Source organism: Chinchilla lanigera, unplaced genomic scaffold (genome assembly GCF_000276665.1).
Source record: "Chinchilla lanigera isolate Chin_1 unplaced genomic scaffold, ChiLan1.0 scaffold00012, whole genome shotgun sequence".
NCBI lineage: Eukaryota > Metazoa > Chordata > Mammalia > Rodentia > Chinchillidae > Chinchilla > Chinchilla lanigera.
The window spans coordinates 24,178,013-24,197,051 of NW_004955413.1; the positions used below are offsets into that span (position 1 = coordinate 24,178,013).

General features: G+C 58.2%; 3 protein-coding genes across 3 annotated transcripts in view; all 3 read left to right on the forward strand.

Moving 5' to 3' along the window:
• The first annotated feature begins 4,534 nt into the window (after positions 1-4,534).
• LOC102010789 (histone H1.0) lies at positions 4,535-6,576 on the forward strand. The gene has a single exon (XM_005379227.2). It carries the CDS (start codon positions 4,768-4,770, stop codon positions 5,350-5,352), a length of 585 nt encoding a protein of 194 aa, XP_005379284.1. The 5' UTR covers positions 4,535-4,767; the 3' UTR covers positions 5,353-6,576.
• A 408-nt stretch (positions 6,577-6,984) lies between these two features.
• Gcat (glycine C-acetyltransferase) lies at positions 6,985-14,166 on the forward strand. Its single transcript, XM_005379228.1, has 9 exons — positions 6,985-7,230; positions 8,996-9,126; positions 11,084-11,185; positions 11,670-11,816; positions 12,242-12,396; positions 12,486-12,568; positions 12,707-12,878; positions 13,185-13,306; positions 13,668-14,166. The coding sequence occupies exons 1-9, from the start codon at positions 7,023-7,025 to the stop codon at positions 13,817-13,819; spliced, it is 1,272 nt and encodes a 423-aa protein (XP_005379285.1). The 5' UTR covers positions 6,985-7,022; the 3' UTR covers positions 13,820-14,166.
• Positions 14,167-17,804: 3,638 nt separating this feature from the next.
• Galr3 (galanin receptor 3) overlaps positions 17,805-19,039 on the forward strand; it is a 2,194-nt gene continuing 959 nt past the window's right edge. Inside the window, exons 1-2 of the mRNA XM_013511305.1 lie at positions 17,805-18,299; positions 19,024-19,033. Of these exons, the coding sequence (XP_013366759.1) occupies positions 17,941-18,299; positions 19,024-19,033 (369 nt within the window). The 5' untranslated portion in view covers positions 17,805-17,940. The remainder of the gene's footprint in view (positions 18,300-19,023; positions 19,034-19,039) is intronic.

Here is a 19,039-nt window from a genome sequence, read left to right on the forward strand (position 1 = left end):
AAAAAAAAAAAAAAAAAAAAAAGCTACTGCCCAGCTCGCAGGCACTCCTTCCTAGTACAAGTCCCCCTCAGCCCCACCCCGCTGTTCTCCTCCTGCCCGGCTCAAGGGTGACGCCCCTGGCTTCCCTGTGCTCCCTTCCCGACACCGTGTAGTGGCTCAGGACCCCATCGCTCCCCCAGAAACACCACTCACCCTTCACAGCCAGCTCCTGCTGCACCCCTGCCCCAGCCCCCACAGGGCGCCTCGCTTCTTCTGGTCCCCAAGGAAAGACGTCTCAAAGCTGGAGGGCTGCGTGAGGCCACGGGAGCCCGGGCTCGGAACCCTCAGGTCAGGCGTCTTCGGTGACCACCATGCCCCGGATGGACCCTGTCTGCTGCCCTGGGCAGAAGCATGCGGCAGGGCGGGCCCCTCCCTCCTGCTCCCTGACGCTCTCCTCGCACTCCCCAGCTTCCCTCTGGGACGCGCACACCTCCTTCCCTGTCCACCCTGTCGGTTGCTCCTACTTGGTCTCCCCTGCTTGGTCTCCTTTTCAGAGGTCTCTGCTTCCTTCCCACCTCTCCCACCACATCCCGGCCCGTCCTTGTCCTCTTCTGTCTGATCTCCCCTCCGCTGCTGCGCTTGGGCCCAAGTGCCATTCTCTCTCACCTAGATGCCAGGACAGCCTCACCCCAGCTTCTGCCCTTGCCCTCTGCAGCCTCTTCCCCACACAGTGGCCAGAGCTGAGTGTGGCTCAGACTATGTCTCACCTCTACTCAGGACCCCTCCATGGTTCCCGTCTCGCTCAGAGTGGAAGCCAAAGTCCCTACAGTTCCTCCCAAACCCTACCCTAGGTACCTGCCATACTTACCTGTACCGATCAGCTTTTTTTTTTTTTGCGGTACCAGGGATCAAACTCACGACCTTGAGCTTGCCAGGTAGGTGCTTATGCCACTGAGTTATATCCCCAGCCCACGGTCAGCCTTTTTACACTCATCTAATCTCATTACCCTCCCACACTCAGACATACTGCACTTTCTTACCACAGGGCCTTTGCACAAACTGTTCCTGCTGCTTGGAAGATTCTTTTAAGAATAAGAATGGCTTTCTCCTACACCTTCTTTAAATTTCAGCTCAAATGTCAGCTACTTAATGAGGTTTTGGGGACCACCCTATTTAAAATTGCAGACCACCTCCATTCAGTACAGCCTAAGCCCCCAACCCTGCTCTAATTGTTTCTTTGAGATCTTGGCATGGCAAAGAAGTACTGAAAGTATTATGTACTGCACTTCCTTAGCCTTTATTTTCTTTTATGTTTATAAAGAATGTCAGCTCCACAATGACAGGGATCTCCTCTTTTTTTTTTTTTTTTTCTGGCCATCTCCCAGGGCTGGTACATATTAAATGGATACACTAGGAATCCTGAGCCCATCAGGAGTAGACCTCTTGTCAAACGCTCAGGAGAGTACGGTGGCCGTGGGAGGGCTGGCCGGGGAGTCTGTCGGCCCTGGCGGGTGGACACCCAGCCTTTCTGGGCCTCCTGCCTGTAACAGAGATGCTGCATGCTCAGCGCTCAGTAAATGCTGGTAGCACACCAGTTAGTAAGAAGAGACCCCGGCATTTCTAACGTGTTTTACACCCTTCTACGCAGGATTTCGTGTCCCTCGCACGACAGTCCTAGACGCGCTTAGAATCCCCTTTTGACAGCTGGAGAAACAGGTCCTTCCCAGACACGGGGGCGGGCGGGAGGCTCGGAGGGTCGGGCTGGGCTCAGAAACTACATTTCCCAGGAGCGGCTGTCGGTGGGGCAGGGCTCTCGGGCTTTAAAAGGGCCTCGCGTTACACGGGACGCTGCGGGGTGGCCAGGAGAGCTGCCGGTGGGGGGCCGCGGGAGGGCCTGGCTGGAGCCAGCCCCCTCCCCAGCCTGTGGTATCCAGGAAGCCAGGCAGACTTTGCTCATTTTGCTCCCCCTCGGCCTCGGTCCCCAACTCCCAGGGAGCCCCTCCATTCCCCCCAGGCCCCCAAACAAGCGGAGGAGAGGCGGGAGAATCCTGCTGCCCCTGGTGGGGAAGGGGCGACCCGGCTCTGGAAGCCCCGCTACCCAGGTGCCCCTCCCCTCCCCCAACGGGCTTCAGTTCCCGGAGAGAATTTCAGGTCCCCGAGATGGGCGGGGAGAAGAGATGTGACTGCGACAGCTTGGAATGAAGGCCGGGGTCGCAGGGAGCTGAGGCTTACGCCCCCCATTCTCCCTCTGTGCCCCGCAGCCTCCACGGTAAAATGGGGGTGTGCAGGTAGTGATCCCATTACCTGCCCCCCGGCGGGAAGGAGGCACGGAGGATCTGGAGCCCGCCGACACCAGCTTGCAAACTGTAATGCGTTGGGCGAATTAAAAAAAAAAAGTCAACATTGTGCCACTGGATTCCTACAGTCCTCATTCTCAGCCAGGTGGTGGTGACACGTCCCTGGGGAGCGCAGGGTGGAAACATCTCGGATGTAGGGGTGGCTATGGGGATGGGTGTTTCCCCCACCCAGGTTTTAGCGGGAACGGGGAGAATCGTTTTTGAAAAAGAACCAAAATAAACCTACCACGGTATTGTTTTTTTCAACGGGGGTGGGGTGGGGTGGGTAATTGCATCGTTCTCACATCGAAGTAAGAGCCTTGATCTTTTGAACTAACCTGGCCCTTCACGGCTTCACTCTTCCTCCTGTGTCACGCAGATAAGCCCAGGGACACGCATCTGATAGGGGATCTTGGCCTCTCCCTCCCCTCCCCCAATCATTCGGATTAACTCATTTCTTGACGTCGGGGGGAGGGGGAGGCCCATTAACTTGCCCTGGTCTCAGACTCCTAAGTGCAGTAGTAGCCTTCCCGACACCCCCCAACTACGACCCACCCCCTCATCCAGACCTTCCTCCCCTCCCCCGCCCCCGCAGGACTCAGTGTCTGCAGCCTGCTCCGGGGCCTTACCGGAGACGCTTTCTTCATTTTGAACAGCTACAAACCCTCACTTCCAGGGTATTGTTTAATTAAAGAGCCTTACTGCAAAAGGAGTGAAAGCGGGTTTGTTGAGGGAGGGTGCGAAGGAGCGAGCATCCCCCAGAATCTTAGCCCAGGGCCGCGGCCAAGTAGATCTGGCACGGAGCAGCAGGTCTGCTGCAGACAAGGGCTCCTACAGTGTCTGAGGGTCCGTTCTGCTGTTCTCTTAGCCCCTAAAGTCCCTCCGAGTGCCAGGACACCCTACAGACCCTGGCACCCCTTGTCACCTCCGTCTCTACCTGCCCAGCAGCACCGGGGAAGATGTATATATTTTAACAAAGGCACTGCATCTTCCCAGCAAAATGGCGGTGGTCCCAGCCACGGCTCCCTGCATAAGTGCACCCTTCGCGAGGATTACTCACGACCCAAGGAACGTGACCCCCCGATGTCTACCCTAGCGCCCCGTTTTTCCCAAGTCTCTGAAGCACTCAGGGCCTCTCATCACAGGGGCCCCCAGAAGTGTCTCTGGTTATAGTTAGGGGCAGCTCCTCCATGGTGGCCCGGCCCCCCAACATACAAAGCCTCCAGGGGGCCTTGGGAGGAGGACTGGACCCCCATGCCGGGCACTGGGGTGGGGGGACCGCGAGCTCTTCCTCACACCCCCCAAAACTCCCAGACTGAGCGAGGCAAGTAAATGCACTCCCGGTTAGGATACAGAGGAGATGTGGGGGTCTCTGAGGACAGCAGGACACCGGGAAGACCCCCTCCCTGTCTCTCAGGAGACTCAGGCAGCACTGGGGGGGCTCGGCCTCAGGAGGGAACCTCGAAGCAGAGGTCTGGGGGCGCACTGGGGGCGTAGACGTCCCGGGAGGGGGAAGGGACAAAGTTTGAAAGTACCCTTCCAACTCTTCCTGGGAAAGTTTCCTTGGGGGGCCCCACGGACAGAGAAGGGGTGGGGGTGCTGGGGGGCCAGTGGTGGGGTGACCCCTGAGAGGTGACCGGACCCCGGGGGAGCGACCCCTCCCCCCTGTCCCGGCTCGGCCCGGCTGGGAGTCGCCCAGCTCGGGGCCGCGTGTGTTAGTTGGGGCCGCTTTCCAGCCGCTCCGCCGGGCTAGGGGGCCGCGCAGCGGGCCGGGAGCCGGGCCCCTGATAGCCCCAGGGGAGGGCTTTGCTACGGGTGGTCTCGCGCCGCCGGGGTCCCCAGCCCCGCAGAGCCAGTCCCCCGCAAAGGGGAAATGTGCCGGCGCCCCAGCGGTCCTCGGCGCCGTTTGGGGCGCGTGGCGGGCGGGGGGGGCGGCGGCCGGGGCCGCGGGTTACCCGGCGGTGGAGCCCAGGGAGCCGAGCAGCGGCCCCGGGCGGCTGCTAGGAGCGGGAAGGCCCGGGCCGGGGGGAAAGGTCGGATTTGTTCGGCGGAAGAAACACAGATGGCGGCGGCGCGGCGCCATTCCGGGCCGGGAGCAGGCAGCCAGCAGCCCTGTCCTCACCGCGGTCCGCCCGCCGCCGCTAAATACCCGGATGCGCCGCCCGAGCGCCAGACGCGGAGCTGGGAAAGGGGAGGCGGAGGAGGCGGAGGCAGAGCGCGAGCCAGGCGGGCAGACCGAGCGGCAGACCGGCGGGGCTGGGCCACATAGAGCCGGCCCAGCGAGCCCTCGCGCAGCCCGCGCCGGGGAGGAGAAGAGGCAGCGGCTGCTCGTCCGCATCCCTGACGGCCCAAGTCCGGAAGGGCCTGGTAGCCAGGGGCCCGGGAACAGATCCCTCCGACGAGGGCTGGCCCTTGGGAAGGCGCCTTCAGCAGCGGGACCAGGCAGGCCACCATGACCGAGAACTCCACGTCCGCTCCTGCGGCCAAGCCCAAGCGGGCCAAGGCCTCCAAGAAGTCCACAGACCACCCCAAGTATTCGGACATGATCGTGGCTGCCATCCAGGCCGAGAAGAACCGCGCTGGCTCCTCGCGCCAGTCCATCCAGAAGTACATCAAGAGCCACTACAAGGTGGGCGAGAACGCCGACTCCCAGATCAAGTTGTCCATCAAGCGCCTGGTGACCACCGGTGTTCTCAAGCAAACGAAAGGGGTGGGTGCCTCGGGGTCCTTCCGGCTGGCTAAGAGCGACGAACCCAAGAGGGCAGTGGCCTTCAAGAAGACCAAGAAGGAGGTCAAGAAGGTGGCCACGCCAAAGAAGGCAGCCAAGCCCAAGAAGGCTGCCTCCAAAGCCCCAAGCAAGAAGCCTAAAGCCACGCCGGTCAAGAAGGCCAAGAAGAAGCCGGCTGCCACACCCAAGAAAGCCAAAAAACCCAAGGTTGTCAAGGCCAAGCCAGTCAAGGCGTCCAAGCCCAAGAAGGCCAAACCAGTGAAGCCCAAAGCCAAGTCCAGTGCCAAGAGGGCCGGCAAGAAGAAGTGACAAGGAAGCCTTTTCTTACGGACACTCCTCTCTCACTCTCTGTAAATACTTTTTTCCTTTCTTCTCTCTTGATTCTCTGCAACCTTTTGCCCCATTTGCCCTGACTTTATAAGAGACAGACTTTGGATTCCTCGGAAATGGTGGAATTAGTGCTTTTTCCTTCACCAGTTGTGCAAGGACCGCGACAACAGATCTCATCTCTGTAACGATGAGGATGTACTTATATTTTGTTTTGTTGATTTGCTATTAATCTATGGGGCTCGGGACTTGGGGGGGCTGTGCGTTGTGTTGGGGGGTTGCTTGACGGTAGACGGGGAAGGAGAGAACAGGCGCCGCAGCTTGTTCTCGCTAGAGGAAAGGGAGCCCAGGAATCGTAAAGGTCTGTAGGAGTGTCTTTCAGGTTTTCTTTTAAGTTGGGCACCCTGGTGGGAATTTCCGAAGCTCTGGGGAGAGGCGAGCAGCAGGGGGTCCGAGGCCGGATCCTCCTCTCCTGGGTCGGCGTGCCCTTCTGGCCTCCCTATTGTCTTAGGGAAGAGGAGGGGGACAAGTGACAGCTGGCTGGAGAAACTAGCTTCCCCCAGCCAGCTAGGACCCAGCCGTGGGATGGCGGGGAGACTTCTGTGGCTTCGGCAAAGTCTCTTAACGGGAGCGGAAACTTTGGGGGAAGGATGGGGAGTCGGTCAGCCAAGTGCCTCAGTGTGCCCTGTTGAAACTTGGGTTTTTTCCACACAATTTGATGGATTATTGTGTCTTTGGAGGACTTTTTTTTCCCCTCTGTATTTTGTTCCTTCTCTAAAGACGTGGCTTTGCTTGGTCTGGTAGGGCTCCAGCCCCGCCGCCAGCTGCTTAAAAACCTCCCGACCTCTTTTTACTTCGGAGTCTTTTTTTAAGTAGATGTAGATGGGGAGGGGGAGGGGCAGGGAGTGGACGGTAAGACATACTGCAGTTGATTTGGAATTTGCTACGTAGTTATAGAGCTAGATCTATGTGCATGTGTGTGTATTTGTATATATGCATACCTAGGGCTACTACTTAGGTTTTACATCGGGAGCTGGGAGAAAAAAACCTGTACAGTTGTCTGCCTTTTATTTTTAATATGAAGATCGCGCACTTGCGCCACCCCGCCCCACCCCCGCCTTTTTTAAACAAGTGTTACTTGTGCCGGGAGAAATTTGCTGTCGTTGTAATTTTAAAACTTTAAAATAAAATCTGGAAAAGGAAAAATAGCGGTGTATTTTTTTGACTTAGGGGGGCGAACGCGGAGCAGTTGGGTGAGCAGGGCACATCTGGGACCGAGTTTACCCCGGAGAATGGGGGGTGTCCGAGAACCGGACAGGAACCTTCGGACTGAAAGGCGCCTCCGCTCGCTTTTAGGCTCCTGCCTTTGAGGTCCACAGGGCACCCTCTTTCCTTCTAAGAGGGGTGTGTAGGCAGGAGGATGGGAACGGACTAGGCTAGGACCTGACGTGACTAGTTCCGCCTCCTTAGCTTCCCCTGCCCGGACCTCTCCGTCTTTACTTAACAAATCAATCCTCGATCCTCCTCCACCGGTACCGCCCGGCCCCGCCCCTTTAAGGGCCCCTCGGCTTCCGATTGGCTGCCGGGGCCCGGCCCCCGGCCACGTGACGGGTTGTCCGCGCGCGCAAGGCCCAGCGGGCGGGCGCGCTCGGATGAGGTGCGCGATGTGGGCTGGAGGAATCTGGCGTGCGGCGCTCGCCCGGGCCCCTCACGGCCGCCGCGCGCAGTCGGCGCTGGCCCAGCTGCGCGGCATCCTCGACGGGGAGCTGGAAGGGATCCGCGAGGCTGGCACCTGGAAGAGCGAGCGGGTCATTACGTCCCGTCAGGGGCCGTACATCCACGTGGACGGCGTCTCTGGAGGTAACCGCCCCTCCTGGGAGTGGCAGGAGCTGGCTGGTGATCGAGGGGCCCTCCCGGGCTTTCGCCGGAATAGGGGTCCCGGGGCCGAGGGCTGGGGTCGTACTTCCCGGGTTGACTCAAACCTGGTTAAACCCGTTTCGACCACGGGAAGTGATTTCCCCGTGAGCCCCTTTCGGCCCAGCGGAGAGGGCTCGACCAAAAAGAGACATGCAGCTGCCAGCCCCTTTGCCACTGGGAGGGGATAGGAAGGCAGCAGCAAGAAAACCCGCATTTGTTGTCTTTTCTTTTCTCTTTTTCTTTTTTTTTTGTCTTTTCTTTGTTTGTTTGGTTTGGGTTTTTTGTTTTTTGATAGAGTCTTCCTCTGTGTAGCCCAGGCTGGTCTCGAACTTGGCCTCTCAAGTGCTGCCGGGATACAGAGGTGGGCGCCTGGTAACACCTGCATTTCTTGAGCAGCTGCTTTGTGAAAGTCTACTAACTGCTGCACGTGTACTCCTGCTAACCTCTAAACGCAGGAGTGACTAATCCCATGTACAGTCAAAGAAGCCGAAACCCCAAGATGTGAAGTGTTTTGCTCAGACTCCCCCAGCCAGTGAGCTGTCAAAGAAAGCTGGAGCTGGAAGGTCAGCTAACTGGCCAGAGGCCAACCTGAGGCCAGAGTCTAAGACTTGAGGACTTTTGCCAAAGTGACAGACACACTGATTGGACACGGTAGGTGTCCCTCCTTTCATTCCAGCCAGTGACCCTGCTGTCCTAGTTGCGCTTGGCCTCAGGTGGCTGTTATTATCAACAGGTGTCCCAGTAGGCATGGAGTCTTTAGTGCTGATGTATATTTATTGGTAAAATGGAGATCCCAGGAAATCCCGGCCTTCCCCAGGGGAAGTGTGGAACAGGTCCTGCCCCTAACTACTTGTGATTATCCGCCCCTGCCCTGTCAGAGGCTGAACACCTGTCTCTGCTCCAGTGCTTTTGGGCAAAGCCCTCAGAGAAACCACACAGCTGTCACATCACAGTAGAGGCCCAGAGGGACACAGTGTTGGTTATCGAATGGAAAGATGGGCAGTCAGGAGACCCACGCTCTCACGCTGACTTCGCCTTTCCCAGGCTGTGAACTTTCCACTCCTTGGCCTCAGTTTCCTGCTCAAGTCAGCTGTGTTTGCTGTGGGCTTTCTGACTCTGGACTGAGGTCTCTGAGGCAGCCACTCTGGGCCGTGATTCTGTCCAGGCAGCAAAGTAAACATTGGAGGACTGCAGCGGGCGCCAGACCCAGCCCTCTTTTCTTACCCTCAAGGAAGCCAAGGCTGAGATGGGGGGAGCGGTGGTGGTCTTCAGGGATCGGAGAAGCCTGAGAGGAAGGGATAGGTTCCTTCCTGAATAGAATGTGATTCAAAGCCGGAGTGTGGCGGCACATGCCTGTGATTCCAGTACTTGGGAGGCCGGCGCAGGGGGATCGAGAGTTCGAGGCCAGCCCAGGCTATGTAGTGAGACTGTCTCAAAACACTAAAAATAAATAAATCGTCTCATCCTTCAAGTTGCAGCACTGGAGAGACTCCTTTCCTCACCCTGCCTGTCCTGTGGCTGTTGGATTCAGAGTCTTCTGGTGGCCCTCACCCTGGCCTCAGTCCCAGGCTGCATCATCCGGGGCTGTTGTGGAGCTGTCCAGGTTCAGTTCCTCTCTGGACCACTTCCCCAGGCCTGGCACTGTCCCCTTCCAGGCCCTTCCTTGCCCTGTCTGAGTTACTGTGTCCATCTCCTCTTTCCACCTCAGGAATCCTTAACTTCTGTGCCAACAACTACCTGGGCCTGAGCAGCCACCCTGAGGTGATCCAGGCAGGCCTGCAGGCTCTGCAGGAATTTGGAGCCGGCCTCAGCTCTGTCCGCTTCATCTGTGGGACCCAGGTATACGGCGGGGGTTGGACATGCACTGACCCCATAGGGCTCGGCTAATCCCAGGGCTCAGGCTCAAGGCCCACTGTTAGTGCCAGAGCCACCAGGTAGAGAGTCTGGGTGCCTGTTTTGCTGAGAAGCCTTGGACAAGAAACTATCTTCTTTCCTTTTTTTTTCATTTACGTATGCATGTATTTATTTTGTTCTGTGGTATTAGGGATTGAACCCATGGCCTTTACAGTGAGCGACATCTCCAGCTGTATTTTAATTTTTTGAGACAGGGTCATTTAAGTCACTACATTGCCCACGCTGGGCTCAAACTTGCACTCCTCCTGCCTCAGCCTCAAGAGTGGTGGGATTACAGGTGTATGTCACCATGCCAGGCTAAGAAACTTTATATTTCTGAGCATCCATTGTAAGCATCTGTTTCCCCATCGCAGAAGAGAGTCCTCTCACCTGTCCTGCTGAAAAAAAAGAATAGAAGGCAGGTTTTGATGTTGAGAGTTCTAGAGCTATTCTGCCTGGGCTTTGTTTCCAGTGCTGCTGTTTATCGGCTCTGTCACTCTATAGTGACAAGTAGCAAGTGTCTTATCCTCTCTGTGACTTGAACCTTTTGTTGGTAAAGTGGGGACAACAGTAGATAAAAAGATCATTACAAATGAAAGAGGCAGCAAACTGGACATAGTGGTACAGGCCTGTAATCCCAGCACTGTGGAGGCTGAGGCAGGAGGATCACTGTGAGTTCAGGGCCACCTTGAGTTGCAGAGTGAGATTCTGTCTCAAAAAAAGAGCTGGGGATGTAGCTCAGTGCAAAGGCCCTACGTTCATTCCCAATACCACAAGGAAAAGAAAAGGAGTACACGTAAAAATGCTTAGAACAGTACCTGGCACACAGAAGCACTTAATGATGGTTATTGCAGCCAAGCATAGTGGTATATGTCTGTAATCCCAGCGCCTGGGAGGCTGAGGCAGGAGGGTCACTTCAAGTTAGAGGCCAGCTTAGGCTACAAAGTGAGTTCAATGACAACCTGAACTGCATAGTGAGACCCTGTCTCAAAAAGAAAAAAAGTGGCTATTACTTATTTTGTCAATGCTACAAAGCAAATTAATATCTACGTGAAACTTATATAATATTTATTGTGTGCCAATTACTTTTCAGAAGGTTACAAGTATTAACTCATGAATCCTCCTGCTTTACCAGTGTTATTGACATGAGAGCCCCAAGGCCCAGAGAGGTTAATGATTCGTCCAAAAGCACACAGGTGGGATTTGAACCTGGGTAGCCTGGCTCAAGAGCCCTTTCTCCTAACTGCCTGTAGTAAATTACCTGTCCTGAAAGGTGAGGCTGAAAGGAACGTCAGGTACTCCTGTCTCCCATCCGGGTACATCCCAGAAAACCCTCGGCAAGACTAAGCAGCTTTTGAACCTAAGCAGTAAGGTCCAAATGCTCAGCTGGGTGCAGTAGCACACACCTGTCATCCCAGCACCCAGGAGGCTGAGGAAGCACAACTGCCACAGGCTCAAGGGCAGCCTGGGCTACATAGTGAATTCAAGGCTGACCTGAACGATATAGCGGGACTCTGTCTCAAAAAACAAAGAGAGGCCCAAATGAGTGCAGAGTTTATGTAATCCTCCTCTTTGCCGTAAAACAATCCAAAACACCATCTGGTATTAGGAAGGCACATCTTGCTTGCCATCAGCACCCATAATTCTACCACTGGGAAGAAGTCCATTACAAAACCGGGATCCACCTGGGAAGGGAAACCCAGCAAGTCCCCAAGCCCTCAGTGGAGCCGTGTGCCACCTTCCTGCCGGCTCCGTGGCGACCTATGGATCAAAAGGAAGGGCAAGGCTGAGGCTGCGGCCTTCCAGGCAGGGCCTGTCTGTGGCTCCTCCAGGCCTCTGTCCTCTAGGACTTATTCCACGCAGCCCTCCAGGCGCTCACAGCTCCTGTCATGCCTTTCCGTAGAGCATCCACAAGAGTCTGGAAGCCAAGATCGCCCGCTTCCACCAGCGGGAGGATGCCATCCTCTATCCCAGCTGTTTTGATGCCAATGCCGGCCTCTTTGAGGTGTGTGGAGCTGTGGGTGGGAGTTGGTGGGGTTGCAGATGGCTTGGGGATGGGCAATCAGCAGAGCCCGCCAGGATGCCAGTGCCATGCCAGGTGGCTCTAGTGCCCTTCCTCCTGGAGGCCAGGTGGGCCAGGTTAGTGTTCTAAGAGGAAGACGGGCTTGCAAGGAGCCCCTTCTCCAGAGCATTTGGGGAGTAACCTGTGCTAGCAGGAGGCTGGGGAATGGCTCCTGCCTCCTCAGGTAGGCTCCTCCTCAGGAGGCTCCTGCCTCCTCTCTACCCTCCTCTGGATAGAAAGTCTACCCAGACTTTCTCACCTGCCCTCAGCAGAGCAGGGCCTTGGCAACAGAGATGGAGTGGAGGATGCCTTGCCTCCCTGCCCGTGGAATGCCCTGGCTGCCAGTGAAATCGTACCTCAGGGGCTCATGGGGAAGGCGAACCAGAAGGTGACTGGGTGACGGCTCTACTGAGGTTGCTCCCTGCAGGCTCTGCTGACCCCTGAGGATGCAGTGCTGTCCGATGAACTGAACCACGCCTCCATCATCGACGGCATCCGGCTGTGCAAGGCCCACAAGTACCGTTACCGCCACCTGGACATGGCTGACCTAGAAGCCAAGCTGCAGGAGGCGCAGGTGGGGCGAGGTGCAGGGTCTGTGGGGGAGCACTGGGCTCCCCTCAGCCTCCTCTGGTGAGCAAGTGAGCTTGGAGAGCCACGCCTGCACCCAGACCAAGAGTGGAACCCAATCGTCTCTTGCAGCTGCTACCTGAGGGCAACAAGTGCATTTTGGGGCAGGCCCTGAGGGGGAGGGCTCTGGCTAGGGCCTGGCATAGGAGGGGAGGCCCGAGACCCTTCTCACTGCCCAGGGCTGCGTGCAGCCCGCATCTGCCGCAGAAGAGGTGGCAAACCTTGGAAAGGCCCGGGTGGGAAGAGGGTGCTGCAGCCCCAAGGTGGTCGTGTCCTGCTGCCCACCTCTCAGAGCCCCAGGCAGCACAGAGGACATGCAGTGTGGCCCAGTGCGTGACCACACCACCCGCCACCTGCTCCTCTTTCCTGCAGAAGCATCGATTGCGCCTGGTGGCCACAGATGGGGCCTTTTCCATGGATGGCGACCTCGCACCCCTGCAGGAGATCTGCCACCTCGCCTCTCAATATGGTGCCCTGGTCTTTGTGGACGAATGCCATGCCACTGGCTTTCTGGGACCCACGGGACGGTGGGAGCATATGATACCTGAGACCTGGGTGGGGCTTTCGAGGGTGGGGGAAACCAGGAGGTTGGTGGCATCGGTGGCTTCTCTTGCAGAGGCACAGATGAGCTGCTAGGCGTGATGGACCGAGTCACCATCATCAATTCCACTCTAGGGAAGGCACTGGGTGGAGCATCAGGTGCCTACAGGGTTGTGCCCTGGGTCCCCTTATCTACGGGAAGGGCGGGTGTGAGGCTGTGGAGAAGAGGGCACCATGGACTGTACTCTCAGGAGCACCCTGGGCTTGGCACTGACCACCCACTTCCCTTACTCACAGGGGGCTACACAACAGGGCCTGCACCGCTGGTGTCCCTGCTGCGGCAGCGCGCCCGGCCCTACCTCTTCTCCAACAGCCTGCCCCCTGCCGTCGTGGGCTGCGCCTCTAAGGCCCTGGACCTGCTCATGGAGAGCAGCACCCTCGTCCAGTCCATGGCAGCCAAGACCCAACGGTGCGGTTCTGAGCAGGGACTAGGCGGGCTGGCGGGCTGGCAGGCACAGCTCCATACCTGCGGGGCTGGCCTCCTGCTGCCTCTTCCCTCTGCCTCCTCCCTCTGCCCCCTGAGTCCCCCTCTTGTCAGTCCTCCTTTTCCACCTCTCCATTCTGCCTCCCCATGCCTGGTGTTTCTATCTTTTGCTTCCTCTTGCAGGCCTGGGGCTAGATCCTGGCCCTAGATCCTGGCCCAGGTGTCCTTGAAGGGCAGGTATGGGGGCTCTGTGGCCCCCTAGCTACTTTTGACACCCAGCTATGTCCCCAGGTTCCGCACTAAGATGGAGGCTGCTGGCTTCACCATCTCGGGAGCCAATCACCCCATCTGCCCTGTGATGCTGGGTGATGCCCGGCTGGCCTCTCTCATGGCGGATGACATGCTGAAGAGAGGTAAGAGGCGGCCTCTGCTTAGAATGCTCAAGGCCCTGGCTTTGTACCACCCCCAAAATTTAAAAATAAGCTAGGCATGGTATATGCCTGTAATCCCACCAGTGGGGAGGCTGAGGCAGGAGGATCGCCAGGAGTCTGAGGTCAGCCTGAAGTATAGCGAGACCCTGTCTCTAAATAAGTAAATAAATAAATGTGGGGGAGCTGGAATTAAAGGACCGGTGGAGGTCCTAAGAGCAAAGGGAGAACCTAGTACATGGTCATACTCCCTCCCACCCCCATCCTGCCTTCTGTGAGCCTAAGGAAGGTAGCCCTTGTATGCTATGCCCCCAAATTATGCCTGGCTCTGGTGTGCCTTTCCTAGGCATCTTCGTTATTGGATTCAGCTACCCAGTAGTCCCCAAGGGCAAAGCCCGAATCCGGGTGCAGATCTCAGCCGTGCACAGCGAAGAAGACATTGACCGCTGCGTGGAGGCCTTTGTCGAGGTGGGGCGGCTGCACGGTGTGCTGCCCTGAGCTCTGGTGGGGACAGCAGAGCCGAGGAGCCTCTGTTGTCCCAGACGTTGAAGGGGCCTCTGATCAGGCCAAGAGCTTCTGACCCCTGACTCAGAGTCCTAGGGCTGGGCTTGCAAGAGGCCTGTACTTGTGGCCATGGGTAAAAAAACAGCATGGACACTGGCTGGGACACTTTGGTCTGCTTTATTCACCCTTAACAGCCCCAGTCTTGTGGCTGGGGATGGGACTGAGGCCCGACTCGCGCTTGAGGACTACAGACCTCATCGTGTGTGTGTGTGCGTATGTTGTGTGTCTCCCTGTTTCCCCTCTGGTACAGAGGCTATTAAACTGAGATGTAGGCCCTTCTATCTTGCCTGTTCCAAGTTCTGCATTCTGATGATGGGCCGCCAGGGGGCGCAGCGAGTCAGCTGCTGCTGCCGCTGCCTGCCCCGCCCGCTCTGTTCGGGTGGTTGTGGGACCGTGGTGCTTGCGCAGCTTGCAGCTAACAGGCGCGGCTGAAGGCCGCCTTGCTGTTGCCAAGGCCCCATCAACCCTTGTCTCTCGCAAGAGGTGGCTGCTCCGGTATTGGAGGTGCCAGCCTTCTTCACGCAGTCGCTGCCCGTGGTCCTGAGCGCTTCGGGAGGGGGAGGAGGGTCTGCGCTGCTCAGCCTCGAGTGCGTGCGGGGGCGGGTGGGGGCGGGTGCGGGTTCTGACGCAGCGTCGCAGTTCCGGCCTCCGCGTGGCGTGGCCTTGGAAAGCTCATGGTGCAAGCTCATGGTTCGCTTGCGGCAGGACAGCATGGCAAGGTCCTTCGTGAAGGACAGGAATCTGGGCCCACAACTCAGGCACCCACTCCTCTGCCAGCATTGGGATGGACGGTCTGGGTGAGCCTCGGCCCGGTCCTGCAGCTGCTTCAAGGTGGGTTCTGGGGGTCCTGGCCTTCGGTCCGGAGGAGCTTGTGGCTGGGGTCCAGCAGCCCTTGGTGCAGAAGGGACGCAGCCCGCCGAGTACAGCCGTAGCCACATCGTTGCCAGGCCCCTGCCGAAGGGGGCGTGCACGCCGGATGGCGGCCAGGACCCTGCCAGTGGCTTCATCTACTGTGCCTGGTCTGTGGTGGCTGGCAGGTCACGCTCAGTGGCCAAGAACAGCATGGGGCGACTTGTCTCCGTTGGTGTGACCAACCCAGCAAGGCCCGGTCCGGGCACAGGGCTCAGTTCTACCCAGGCCGCCACTGGCGTTGTGCCCCTGCCCCCGCCTAGGCAGCGCTGAGAGGGCCTGAGCCCTAACGGCTATCATGCTCCAGGTCAGCTCTGGGCTCAGCATGCCCAGCGGCCTGGCAGGGGTCCACCAACATGTGGCTCTGCTGCCATCCAGGAGTTGCAGAAAGCGTTGGAGCAGGCACATCGGCCGCTCCAGGCACGCGTGCCCCGGCTCCATGCGCGCCTCTGGTTGCCTGCTGCCTGCAACAAGGTGCGCAGGCCTGGTACGTGCTTCACCTTAACTGCACCCTGCATCCCGTGGAGCCCTGAGCTCTGGGAACTGCTCCCAGGTAGGCTGTCCTGGGCCTCTGCGATGGGCACCAGCTTCAAGCCTGGGCCGCCGGGAGCAGCAGCAGGAGCAGGGGAAGAGCAGGCACACTGGGGTGTGAACCGTGACGCAGCCCCTCCTGCCTGCTCAGCAGGGACTGCTCAAAGTCACCTCTCCTCACTGGTCCTCCTCATGTCCAATATGTCAGCTCGGCTGTGCGTTGCCTTCTGGAACTCTTTGCCCTGGAACAGTTTGAGCCCAACCCCAGGGAGGGGCCTCCCACTCGGGGAGTGCTGTGCAGAGCCTGTCCTGAATCTCCAGTTTTTCAGGGGGCCAGTGCGGACAATCCTGGGGTTCAGGCATACACACGCAGGTATCCAGGCTTCTAGGGGCCTAAGGGTGTGTTAGTACCCGTGATTCACCCCACCACACTAGTGTCTTACAAGTCCCTTGTTTGGGGATCGTAAGATGCCGCAATTCTGGTGGTTCTGAATGCAAGTTTGTAGAATTGAGGTCTGATTCCTAATAGCTTCTATTCAGTGAGTCTCTGCTTCCAAAAACTCAGGGATTCTCTGCATCTGGGGTGGGGAGTGACACAGGGCTGGCTGCACTGAGGCAGTCAGCCCTGGTACATAGCTCCAGGAGGAGGAGCTGGTCCTGAAGGGTCTTCCCTCAACCTCGGGTACCTCACTGCTCTGCCTGTGCCCCTCCAGGTGTCCTCTCCTCTCTCAGACTGCCTCTGGATGGCCCTCCACCCCCTGCTTCTAGAAAATCCCTATCCCTTCCTAATTCACCAGACCTCCTTGTACCTGTCCACGATACAACAGCCTCCTGGTTGCTAAGTCCCGTGCACCGTGCTCCCTGGGTGCCAGCCTTCTACCTTGTGGAAGCCTCTGCCCATGGGCCACTGCTCTGAGGCTTCGGGCCAGAACCCTGTGACAGTCACACAGCACACAGCCACTCACTAAGACCTGTTAACCTTTTTGGCATTTGCCTGGACAAGAGAGTCCTCACAGGTCCCTCTTTAAATAAATCTCTCTTCCCTCAATCCATCCTTTTTGCCCTAAGCCGTAATAAATTTCTTATAAAATAAAATGTGTAGATCATATCCCAGCTCTAGAACCTTCACTAGCTGCCTGCCTCTCTTAGGCTAAGGGGAAACTAGGAAGAGTTCATAAACCATCAACTCTCCTGATGGATCAACCCCTTGGGACAACCACGAAAGGAGATGGTCCCTAGGGGTTCACATGGCCTGGGGAGGGCGTGCTACCTGAAGTCCACAGGAAGCCATATCCTGGCTTCCCCGCCCAGGAGACTCAATTTGAGACTAGGAATCCCTTCTAAGTTCAGATCGGAGTCCTACTTGGAGCAGGGAGGGGCGGGAGAGAGGTGGAGTCACGGGCAGGGCCACCGGGAGGCGGGAGTGCCAAGAATGGGCTGGGCAGCGGGCATGCAGGGGTTAAGTGCAAAGCCAATCTCAGAGAGCGAGATCAATGGGTTACTCCCAGCGCAAACGAAGGAGTATGAGGCAGCAGCGACGCAGAGAGCAGCCTGGCTGAAGAGCATGCTGCCCGGGGGAAATCAGGGACTGAGGAGGAGGTGGCCCGAGGCTACTCCAGAAGGACTGCCCAAGTCTGACCCAGCAGACCAGGCGGGTTGGGTGGGGGCTTAGAGGCGAAGAGGGAGAGGTAGAGGAAGATTCAACGGGGCGCCACCAAGGGGCAGTCGCCGGGCCAGGAGGCACTCCAGCTAGCTGTTCCACCCAGGACCAAGCAGCAGCTCGGTGCCCAGGACTGAGGTGGGTGGTGCCCAGCCTGGGCTTCAGGGGCCTGCTGGGTGCTGGGTGGGGGCAGACGCCGCCTACCTTCCTTCCTCCCCACCCCCACTCCTATCCCTCCCAGCCCTGCTCCCAGGTGAGTAAGGGACCCACAGGTGGTGGGCGATGTAGGACTGAGCAGGAGGACACACGCACACACAGGTTGCCACGCTGTTAGCATGCGCTCAGGATGCCGGAGTGGCAGCAACCCCTGATCTGTCACCCAAGGTGTGCTATTAGCCACCCATGGCCCCTCCCTGGGCCTCAATTTTCAGTGTGCAAAAGCCAGCAGTGACTTACCTGGTGTTTGTAGCTTGGCCACTGCGGGGACACCACTGGACTGGACTCTCCAGTGACTTGGGAATGTCACCCACTTCTTACTGAGGCTACAGCTTGTAGCCAGGTCTCATGTCCAAGGGCCTCCCCTAAGCGTCTCTCCCAGCTCCTGCGTTACCGCAGCTCCTCCCCCACCTTCCATGTCTTCATCTTGCCTGTGTCCCCAGCTGCCTCTTGAGTTGCTGTCTGTCCATGGCCCAGACTTTTTCCCAGAAAACTGAGGCGCTGCACCGAGACTCACCAACACACCAATGTTAAGGTGGGGGCTCGCTCCCTCTGGGTCTCAGCAGTGACTTCTGGCTTTGCTTGCACTTCCCCTCAACTTCCTTTCCCCAAAGGGCTTCCAGCCCAGGACACCTGGCCGAACCAGGCTGGGGACCTGGGCCCTGGGCCAGGTGACCAGAGGCGGGGCTCCTGCCTGAGGACTCCAGCTTCTCTTCTCCAGGTGCCGTCTGATGGGGAGATGGCTGATGCCCAGAACATTTCACTGGACAGCCCAGCGAGTGTGGGGGCTGTGGCGGTCCCTGTGGTCTTTGCCCTCATCTTCCTGCTGGGCACAGTGGGCAATGGGCTGGTGCTGGCGGTGCTGCTTCAGCCTGGCCCAAGTGCCTGGCAGGAGCCGGGCAGCACCACGGATCTGTTCATCCTCAACCTGGCAGTGGCCGACCTCTGCTTCATCCTGTGCTGCGTGCCCTTCCAGGCTGCCATCTACACGCTGGACGCCTGGCTCTTCGGAGCCCTGGTCTGCAAAGCCGTGCACCTACTCATCTACCTCACCATGTACGCCAGCAGCTTCACGCTGGCCGCCGTCTCGGTGGACAGGTGCGCTGGGCGGGGCTGGGGAGGGAAGAGCTGGACCATCCCTTAGGAAGGCAGGTGGGAGGCAGGGAAGGAACGCTCTCTGGGCCCCACAGGGCATGCGCGTGGGGACCATCCTGCCCCCCCCATCAGATTCCAGAGGCCACCTCCGTGTTCCATGTCACCACATGGCGTGGCACACAATAGGTGCTCTGTAAGTACAAAATGACCGCCAAAAGAAACCCACAACGCGTTCATGAGCTATTTTTATTTTATTTTATTTTATTTTTTGTTTTTTTTCCGTACCGGGCATCAAACTCACGACCTCGCGCTTGCCAGGCAGGCGCTGTGCCGCTGAGCTAAATCCCCAGCTCCTCATGAGCTATTTTATAACGGCCCCCTCTGACCCAGGCCGTGCCCACGCCTGGTTCCATGGCTTGAAACACGGTGTCCGAAGTAGGCTCGCTCCCTAGATGGTCTCCGGGCCGAGTCGCTTCCCTCTGTGCCTCGCTTTGCTCCACGGAAAAGGCTGCGGTGAACATCTAACAGCCGTTCAGCCCTTGCTAGGTGCCAGGCACTGCCCGGGGCTCACCGCTTGCCCCCTCCTGAAGCCGCACAACCACTCCCTGCTGTTTAGAGGAGGAGACCCAGGTCCCGTCGGGGGCGGGGTCCTGTGCTCGCGCTGTGGACGCGGCCGGCACCGCAGAGTCGCACGCCCGGGCGCTCACCGCCCGCCCGTCACCCGCAGGTACCTGGCCGTGCGC

Excerpts from the sequence above, each read along its gene's own strand:
- LOC102010789 (XM_005379227.2), top strand. The coding sequence starts at position 4,768 with ATGACCGAGAACTCCACGTCCGCTCCTGCGGCCAAGCCCAAGCGGGCC.
- Gcat (XM_005379228.1), top strand. The coding sequence starts at position 7,023 with ATGAGGTGCGCGATGTGGGCTGGAGGAATCTGGCGTGCGGCGCTCGCC. Across the intron at positions 12,397-12,485 it reads TTTCTGGGACCCACGGGACG|AGGCACAGATGAGCTGCTAG; the intron begins GTGGGAGCATAT and ends CTTCTCTTGCAG. Across the intron at positions 12,879-13,184 it reads ATGGCAGCCAAGACCCAACG|GTTCCGCACTAAGATGGAGG; the intron begins GTGCGGTTCTGA and ends CTATGTCCCCAG.